Raw genomic sequence first — 10,536 nt, 5'->3', positions numbered from 1 at the left:
CCCGTCCATGGGTCAGCTAAAACATAACCATTCCATTTGGTCATACCCCCTGGTGTGTAAGATATCTCTCTCTTCTGCCTATGTGTCTGTTGTTGCTGGTAACTAGGATGCTGAAAGTGTTTTCTATCCAGTGCCCATACGGCTGGTGTCACTACTGCAATGTAACATGTTCCTACTGCATTCTCAGGCCAGTTTGTGTATGCATTTGTTCCACAAACCCAATACATGCCCATCGGTAATGGGAAATTAAAGTTTATGCTTCTTGCACTGGAATACTGCACCAAAGGAAAATACTTTCCTCCCATCCAGAGCTTTGGTTTGGTTTGGTTGAAATCATATTCTGCCTGTAAGGTATAAGCACATTTACTGTGTCCTAATTGTTGTCTCAAACTGTTATCTTCTGCCTTCATAGTCACATTTAAACAAATTATACCTGATTTCTCTATCACTTTGATTGTTTCTGTGTCCATTCCTGATATTTTCAAAGCTTCTCCTGTGGTGTTACAAACTGTATACGCTTTGGACACTTGTGATTGCTTGGCATTTACACTAAGTTGAGTTGGCCATAGACTCATTTTGCTGTTTATAGAAGAATTAGTTCCCATTGTCTTCTGAGTCCAATCTAATTGTCGGGGCAGGTTGTTCCCCGTCTCTGTTGTCCATACAGAATCCATCAGTGTCAGAATAAAATTCAGGGATGAACTTGTTACAAATTTAAACACATGGTCTGGACCTACATCATCAACACATTCATGGTTAGTGCATAATCTTGTTGCTGCACACACTGAATCCGGGGCTGGTTGGTATGGGAAAATTCTGGCTTGGAAAGACTTTTCATGGCACACCCAGCAGGTTTCATTCCTCTCCAGCATCAACAGTCTTAGCTGAAAGGCCAATTCACAAGCTTTGTTGTTGTCACATATGTCTTTTTCCGGGGATGATGTCACCACTGCTACAAAGGCAACACTCAGTAGTATGAACATCTTCATGTTGGTCATGTCCCTGATCCTTAGTGTAGATAATATTCTGGGTCCTTCACCACTCTGCAGTGTGATAAGTGAACCCACGAATCCCTCTCTGCTATCCTCACAGCTGTGGGTGTGGACAGCAAAACTTCATATGGTCCTTTCCATCGCTCCTGGTTCCAGTGTTTACGTCTGAGGTCCTTGATGATCACCCAGGAGCCTGGTTCCACTGGGTGAGTGTCCTGGAAACTCTGTGGCAGGGCCTCAGTTACCTGTTGAGACACAGAAGACAAAGCAGCAGTCAGTCCTAACATATAACCTTTTACCGTTTTATCTACATCATCCAGATTAGGCGGATGAGGTAAACCAGGAATTGGCATTGGTCGCCCAGTAAGTATTTCAAAAGGACTTAATCCAGTGACTCTTGATGGTCTGCCTCTGAGATACAGAAGAGCCAAGGGTAACGCAGTCACCCAATCCATATCAGTAGTAGCCGTGATTTTTGTTAATTTCGATTTGAGGAGCCCATTTACTCTTTCCACCGCTCCTGCACTTTGTGGGTGATACGCACAATGTGTCCTAAAATCAATTCCCAATTTTTCTGAAATTGTTTTAACGACGCGATTGACAAAATGTGGGCCGTTGTCGCTGGTCAACTTTGACATTATACCCCAGCGTGGAATGATATCTCGAATCAATGCTTTTGCCACAGACAATGCATTTGCATGTTTTACTGGATAACATTCAGGCCATTTAGAAAACATATCAACCAGCACCAAACAATATTCATAACCTCGGCATTTATTTAATTGTATGAAATCCATCATCACATGTGAAAAAGGACCCTCAGGTGGAGGATGGTGTCCTGCTTGTGGTGTCATTGTAGGGCCCACGTTATTTTTCAGACAAGTCATGCATCGTGAACAGTAAGCCACTGCTATGGATGAAAATCCTGGTGCAAAATAAATCTTTTCCACAGTCTGTTTCATAACATTTGCACTCGCATGATCTAATCCATGTGCCAATTTTGCAATAACCTGGAAACAAGATTTTGGTAGAACGGGCTTACCTGTTGACATTTGTACCCACAAACCATTTTCATCTTCCTTACATCCTTTCCATTTTCTTTTCTCACTCATTTCTACCGATTGTTGTGCTTCCTTTAGTGCCTCTACTGCTGTCACTACCTTCCAGGGCACTTCCAGGGCAATAAATTACTGTGTTATTTCAGGGCAGGACAAGAAATTTGGTGGAATTTCCTCACCCCCCTTTGCTGCCTGCTTAGCAGCAGAATCTGCCCTGTCATTGCCCTGGCTGATTTCATCTGTCTTGTGTGAGTGGGCTGCGCATTTTACGACTGCTATAGCAGAAGGTAATTGAATGGCCTTCAGGAGCATCTCAACCAGTTGTTTATGTTGAATTGGTTTGCCAGCTGCTGTGAGAAACCCTCTCTCTCTCCAAATTGCTCCATGATCATGCACAACCCCCCATCCATACCTGCTGTCAGTATAGATGCAAACAGATTGGTTCTTTGCCAAGATGCATGCTCGAATTAGCGCCACAAGCTCTGAAGCCTGTGCTGAGTAGCCAGAGGGGAGTGAATAAGCTTCCACAACTTCAAAAGGGTTTACAACTGCATATCCACTTTTCTGTTGTCCACATTCATCTCTCATTGATGAGCCATCAACATACAATATCAAATCAGAGTTCAACAATGGGGTTTCGCTAATGTCAGGTCGAGGTTTGGTGCATATGGCTACCACCTCACAACATGAATGGGGTTCACCGTCCTCTGCAGTTGGAAGCAGTGTGGCAGGGTTAAGTTCTGAGCAGCGTACCAGAGTTACATGCGATTGAGTTAGTAACACATGCTGGTATGAAAGCAGTCGAGATGTTGTTAAATGCTGAGTGTTAGCTTGTAAGAGTAAAGAGTGTACTGCATGCGGGACGTGCACAGTGAGAGGATGTAACAGAACCAGGTTAGTACAAGATATTACAGCTGCTGCTGCTGCTGCTACAGCTTTCAAGCATGGAATCATTCCTCGTGCCACTGGATCCAACTGCTTAGACAGATACGCTATCGGTCTGTATCTTCCCCCATGAAGCTGACACAACACCCCTGACATGTATCCATTTTTCTCACACACAAAGAGATGGAATGGCAAGTCATAGTCAGGCAATCCCAAAACTGGGGCCATAGCTAATGCCTGTTTCAATTCTATGAATGCCTTTTCACACTCGTCTGTCCAAATCACATCATCAGTCAAATTCAAGCACTGAGTTGCACTGGTTTGCAACGGTTGTGCCTTGTTTGCATAGTCCAATATCCATGCTCGACAGTATCCAGTCATGCCCAAAAAACTGAGCAACTGCTGTTTTGTCTTGGGTCTGGGACACGCTGAGATGGCTGTGATGCGAGATGCATCCAGCGCTTTGCTGCCCGCGGTAAGTATATGTCCCAAATACTTAACTTTTTCCTGGCAGACTTGCAATTTCGCTTTTGCCACTTTCAGTCCAACACTGTCTAGAAAACTCAACAGTGCAATTGTATCAATTTCACATGCTTCTTTTGATGGGCTAGCTAATAAAATATCATCCACATAAGAGATAACAACAGATTTTTCTGGTGGATCAAACTTTGCTAGGCATGATGTTAAGGCTTTTGTAGCGAAGGGGAGTAGAGTTGCCCAGCTGGGACTCGAACCCAGACCTTCTGGGGTAGTAAACCGGGGCTCTGACCGCTACACCAAAGAGCCAGGCTCGTTGGCATGTTAGTCAGAACACACCCACAACCCTAGTAATGGTCACTCCATCACGCTGCCTTTCTCTTCGGGAAGCGCCCCCGTGCGCTTCACACACTCATGGTGTCCCTCACGCAACTGCCCATCATGCTTCTCCCATCCAGTGTGCCCTGTCATCAATGCTTCACCCATCACTGGGGTCCCTCACACCAGGGTCACCAATCCTGGGGGTCCCTCACATGGAATTACGGCTCACACACAATGGGTACGCTTCCGATGGCCTCACGGTACCATCCCACTTCTGACACCATTTGTGAAACTCTGCCTAAAAAGTCTCTGGCTGTTTCTTTGGTCGATTGAGATATTGCCATTTTTGTCCAATCCTCAGTAGCTGTATAGGATGCTCTTAGTGCCGTAAACATGTTATCTAAAGCCTGGTGGTATCTGGTCTCTCCATCGGGCTGGGCTGCTATAGCAGGGGGACCACCTTGGGCTGCTACTGCTGGAGCAGTACGGTCTAAATCAATGGGCAAATGTTCTCGAAGTTGCAACCAATGTGGTGCACATTTCTTTGCTAAAACTGCTGCCAATTCTGAAGTTGTAGGTTTATAAATATTGTCCATGCGTCTAACTGATTCAATAAACATTTCTATACCATCTTCTGGCTTTGGAAGAGCTGCTGCTACTGACTTTAATTCCTCAGGGAGCCACGCTCTAACCACATTCACCAAGTTCCCATCTGGACCAGGTAGCTGAATTATTGGGGCCTGGAAAACCTTCTGTGGGGTATTCGCATACTGCTGTAAATTTAGTAAATGATGTTCATCATCATCCTCTTCTGCTTCTTCTTCAACACTAAATATCCGCATACTAGTCTGTTTGCCATCAGCACCATAAGTAAGCCTTTCTACTCCTCTACCTCTCTGTCTCCTTAGTGGCCCTGGATGTAGTACTTGTGCTACATTTGGAGCTGCTTGTGTGGGGGTTGGGGCTGCTGCTACTACAGCTGGTTGTGGCTGTTGTAAGGCTACCTGTTGCTGCTGTTGAATAGCTGCTTGCTGTTGCTGTTGCTGTTGCTGTTGCTGTTGCACTGCCTGGGGCACAGGAGGTGGGGGCTGCGCTTGGGGCAAAGGGGGATACACTGACACCCAGTCGTCATAATAGGTGGGAGGCTTACGTCTTTGCTGCATGTAAACTGCCGTGTTGGGATCTGTTTTCTCCTCTGAGTTGTCAATACAAGATTCCTGCTCTCTCTGTGCTCTGGTCTGCCTTTTTCTCTGCTCTCTCTGTTCAGCTTCTTTGACCCACTTGTCATATAATTCTGGTTTAAATGGCCTTACTCTGTCCTCCATCATTGCTCTACATTCTCTCAATCTTTCAATGCTCAAAGTACCATCCAAAGGAAATTTACCCTCTGTCCAACGATTCCATTTGTCAAGCAACCTCTCATCAACACATTCTGCTCCATACTTTCTATACATGTCACGCAAGCAACCTGCATTGTTTACACCTCTAGGCAGATGAATGGGTTTACTTTTACTCGACCCCATGATGTCAATCCAAATTACTAGTTATTTTCTGAATTGGCAAAATTGTAGTACCACACCAACAACAAATATCATGGACTACCAGACTAACTTTCTCCAGTTGTGTTACACTTTTCAGTGCTTAATACTGTCAACTAATAGTCTTTCATAGATCATCCAGGAGACTCCAAAACATTACAACAGTAGACACATATATCAGAAGATATCTACTCTTCCTATATAAGACAAACACTAATTTCTCTTTTTTCTTTTTCTTTTTTTTTTTTCTTCTATTTTTCTGTATCCGGAAAGATCCTCTTTCTCTTCTGTTTCTTTAAGTACCGGTATTTGGAAAAGATCCTCTTTTCACTGTGTGGAGAGATCCTCTCTCTTTCTATTTCTTTCACTATGAAAAGATCCTCTTTTCATTTAGGAGAGATCCTCTCTCTTTTACTTTCTTTCATTCTTGGAAAAGATCCTCTTTTCCCTGGGAAATCTTTTCCCTTAGGCCTATCTGAGCCAAAAAAGATCCTCTTTTTGGCTTTGTCACGTGACAATTCCTTCTGAAACCCTGCACTTCCGGACAACTTTTGCCAAGTGTTGTGCTCTCTTAGAATATCATAAGCACTCCAACCTAGCCAGTGTATGTCATACACAATGTCCTAAAGCATGCAACATTTTAGTAAGAATTAAACTTACCCTTTGAGTTGCCTGTGGCCGTAAATACTGGGATCTCTGGCAGTATTTAGGCACACAGGATGAAGGCCCTCCAGTCCGGTGAAGTCAGCAATGGGACTCCTCGTTGGCCAAGTCAATTGATGTCCAGCTGAAAGTCTTCCTCCTGAGTGTCTAATTAAGCCTTTTTTAATCCCATCCTCGTCGCCACCAATGTAGTAAAAAAATTAATATTCCAGGCGACAAGCAACTCAATTGGTAAGCACTGCAGATTTTTAATAACGGTACCGGAGAGATAAAATGTCAGGAAACATACAGAAGTCTCAACATCACATCTCTGAAAAGTTACAGAACCTCTTCCCCTATATACAGCTCTGTCCCCCCCCAGGAAGTCCTATGTTCTGTATTTCTTCTCGTAGTACCTGAGGAAGGTGTCAGTAACAAAAGGGGACTTGTTTGCCTTCTTCCCGCCATTTGCTAATTTGTCACCTTTCCCCAGCCCAAATTACCCCCTGATCTCATGGGAATCAGGATGTCTGCAATTTTATTTGTTTATATGATCCATTTGTCACAGGGAATAAGATTTGTCACTTCAAATGCATAATGAGCCATGGATGAACAGTATAAATCATAGACTTTAGCAGGGTTCAGCACAAATTGCTCTTACTTTAGCAGACCCACGATAGTGTAACGCCTCCTTCCTGCTCCATTCAAACGTCATCATGGACAAAACATGCACACACATGGATATACCCCCGTTTTTTGTTCCTGCTCTTTTAACAGAGGATTCCGGCCAATTTCAACATGTACTCACTCGTCATTTGTTTGTTCAGCGCTTTCCGAGATCCTGGCTATTGGACACATGGTTTATTTGCATAAAAAAGCCATAACATTACTCAAAATGTCATCCTAAAAATTATTGTTGTCTGCTATACAGAAAATATATTCCCATTACTATGGCCAGGGTCACAGAAAGGGCTGAACTAAAAATGCTGTTGTCAGGTACTGACAAGTCAAGGGTAGCGTGAGCAATACAACTGCATGAAAATTGCCCAGAATTCTTTAACTCCCTTTCTCTCTCCCTCTCTCTTTCTTGCCCTCTCCTTTTCTTTCTCTTATACTTCTCTCCCTTCCTGGCTCTGTACCACCCCCACCCCCCCCCCTCTCTCTCTGATCCTCTACTCCCCACTCCAGGCCCTGCACCTAACAATTCTGAGTCAATTATTCACATGTGTATCAATTCTCTTGACTGACCCAGATATTAAAGATATCGAGTTCAGCGAGTGTGTGTTTGTGCTGTGATAACTAGCAATGGAAGTGTTTTGGGCTGAAGTTCAGCAAGTGTTTTCCCTGACGCCACTCTCACATCTACAGTACAGTATCTATCTGTGCGCGCGCGCGCGCGCGCGCACACACACACACACACACACACACACACACACACACACACACACACACACACACACACACACACACACACACACACACACACACACACACACACACACACACACACACACACACACACACACACACACACTACATTATCTCTGTCTGCTGACTTGGCACACTTGGTGACCCCTCCTACCCCTTTCTCCTGAATCAGGTCAATGGGGCTCCTGTTACAGAATATAACGATGGTTATAGCGTCTGAAACAGTATCATTTTGAGTACAGTACATCTCTCTCCTTACACGTCACATTCTCACAGTGGTGTAGTCTACTTTTTTGAAGTGGGTATACTGTATATCCTAGCATTTTTTGAAGTGGGTATACTGTATATATTTGTGCTATTCAAAACAATGGATCAATCAATTTTAAGTGGGTATACTGAAGCCCCTAAAATTTAGAAGTGGGTATACTCCGTATACCTGCGTTCTACGTAGACTACACCACTGCGTTCTCACTCTGTGTGTGCGTGTGCGTGTGCGTGGGTGGGTGTATGCCTGTCCCGTGGCTGACCAGTGAGTAGGTGGGTGGATATGCTATGTAAAAAGAGACTGGCCTGGAACCACCACTGGTTTCAGCAGTAATTGCTCAGCATTGCCTAACTCTCCTTTCTGTAATACCCTACTTTCTCACAGGCATATACATGGCCAGCTGCTCCATTCACGGTCCGTCATGGACACAACATGTACACACATGGGAATGCCACAGTTTTTTGTGTTCCGGAGTTCTGGCCAATTTCAACATGCCACAGTCTTACTCACACTATTACTGTAGTCACGCTGTCGTCAAGTATTGACAAGTGAACGGTTATGTGAGCAATACAACTGCCTGTTGAAAATGCCTGGAATTTTCCTTTAACCACCTTTTCTCTCTCATTCTCTCCTTCTCGCCCTCTTTTTTCTATGCTTCTCTTCATGCCTGGCAAACAGGTCCCTTGTCCCGGGACCATGTGCCCATGAAGAGAGGGGGCCCAGAATTGGGTTCTCATTGCATTGCAAGTATTGGGTGGGGGGCTGTCAGCAGTCCTGCTCACATATAACTATCAGAGTGTGTGTGTGTATCAGTGTGTCGGTGTATCTGTGTGTGTATGTGTGTGTGTGTGTGTGTGTGTGTGTGTGTGTGTGTGTGTGTGTGTGTGTGTGTGTGTGTGTGTTTGCCTGTCCTGTGGCTGACGAGTGAGTGGGTGGGTGGGTGGTTGGAAGGAGATATGAGAGAAGAGAAGAGAAAAAAAAGAGAAGAGAGGATGGAATGGAGATCCTGAAAAAAAAGTGAAAAAGGAAGTTCTGGACGTTGGGGAAGAGCTCAGCTGCCGAGACAGGTACAGAGAGCAAATGGCGGTGCCTCACACTTGCAGAAAGATCTAAGTGATCCAGCACAGACTGGCAGGCAGGCAGGCAGGATGGCGGACAGGCTAGCTGGGCTGTCAGTCAGCCAGTCTGCTGTCAGCCGGCTCTCAGCCTGGTGTTTTTCTCCTCCCTTGCACGACAAAGCGATTGTGGAGCACAGCAGAGATGAGAGACAGACATGGCTGAGTGGGGCCGGGCCGGGCCGAGCCTGGTACGAGCTTTGGCTTATAAGGCAGCAGGTCTGGACTGGCCATCTGGCACAGCGGGCATTTCCCGGTGGACCCCTTCCAGTTGCAATGTTTAAAAAAAACCCTTCTTTCCATTTCTGAAAATAGGGGCCCACAAGGGTGTGAGGTCCACCAGTGAGCCAGTTCTGCGCCGCTAATTATGAGGGGCCCCTTTAAGCCAAAGTGCCCGGGCCCTATTTCTCCCCCAGTCCAGCTCCACAAGGCAGCCTGAGGCTGGCAGGCCGGGGCTCCTAATTAAGATGGACCTCCTCGTCATCGTCAACTCCCCGGCTGCCTAATTGGCCTGCCTGTCGTGTCGGCGCTCGGCCATATATTAAAAAGTGACGAGGTACCCATGTGTAGCGATTTGTTAAACCCCAGGTTGTTAATGCAAATGCACTTGCACTCATACAAGGACGCGTATTTGTTACGGCCTTATCAAAACAGACAGACAAGCATCCAATCCGGTCCAGAGATGATCACACAGCGTGCATACCGATTAATGGCTTTCAGAAAGTTAGGATGTAGGCCAACCAAAATATATTATACTGTTTGGAATTACGGCAAGGCACTGAGAAGACACCGCATGTCAATGTTGGCTTTGAATACATTAGATCACCAAAGCAAAATCATAAAGCAACTTTGGCAACCACTGGACCATAAAAAGCATGCCCAGTCATTTATTTGACACCAATAAGAGCAGTGAATGTTCTATCTGCCTGTCCAATTAACTTTGTAGATCCACTTGACGGATATTGTGCATGATTTGTCATTTAGGCGAGTACATCTATGGCCAAAATACACCAACCCCCCAAAAAATGTATACAAAAGGTTTTTCAACTGATTTCAATACATCCAGCTGTCCTTACTAACATACTAAAAATCTAGGAAAATCTAACTTCAGGAAAGGTGTCATTTTCAAGATCAAAGTTTTAAAAAATAAAGGTTATTACATGATAATTACATTGGCATGAATTAACATGTTTTCAGGATCTGTTTGGTTGGAGTCCTATTCGGGTGGATAAAGACACTATGGTAATATGCATGTGCTGTTTGTCAGGGCACATTGTCAGTGATGAATCATGGTGTAACTAGGTATTTTGGGTCTTTCAGCTGAACTGAAAGACAGGAGCCACTAGGGCAAGGTAAAATGGTTGGTACTGGAGACAGACAATGTCCTGAAAGGAACATATGGCTTTAGCATAGCTTTCAGGTAAGCCAGAGCAGGGAATGTTGTAGCTTTATAGGCAAGGGTCAGGGCCTTGTATTCAATTAGGGCATGAAAAAGAGGAGCAACATGCAGTGACATTTGCAAAGTGCTTATTGCACAAGCTGGAAGACCAGTCAGGAGGGAGTTGCAGTAGTTCAGGTCAGATGTACAATATCAAATGTTGAGTCATTCAGGTCAGATACAGTCTGATTTTATGTATATTTAACAGTGAGAAGCGACATGACTGGGGAACTGAGGCTATGTGGTCAGAGAATGATAGATGGTCATCAACAATGACACCTAGATTTCTTGTGGCCTTATTTGAAGCAACAGTAGCAGAATCCATATTCAGTTTGACATCATGGCAACCTAAATCTTTGGCTGGGATCACCAGCAGT

The 10,536-nt window shown here is 44.8% G+C and overlaps 1 protein-coding gene across 1 annotated transcript; it reads right to left on the bottom strand.

Moving 5' to 3' along the window:
• Positions 1-2,179: 2,179 nt before the first annotated feature.
• Positions 2,180-3,312, bottom strand: LOC134435263 (uncharacterized). The gene has a single exon (XM_063184142.1). It carries the CDS (start codon positions 3,161-3,163, stop codon positions 2,180-2,182), a length of 984 nt encoding a protein of 327 aa, XP_063040212.1. The 5' UTR covers positions 3,164-3,312.
• Between the last annotated feature and the right edge of the window lie 7,224 nt (positions 3,313-10,536).

This window comes from Engraulis encrasicolus, chromosome 19, assembly GCF_034702125.1.
Source record: "Engraulis encrasicolus isolate BLACKSEA-1 chromosome 19, IST_EnEncr_1.0, whole genome shotgun sequence".
Classification (NCBI taxonomy): domain Eukaryota; kingdom Metazoa; phylum Chordata; class Actinopteri; order Clupeiformes; family Engraulidae; genus Engraulis; species Engraulis encrasicolus.
Note: the sequence above shows the minus strand (reverse complement) of the source record. Positions and strands in the feature narration are given on the sequence as shown.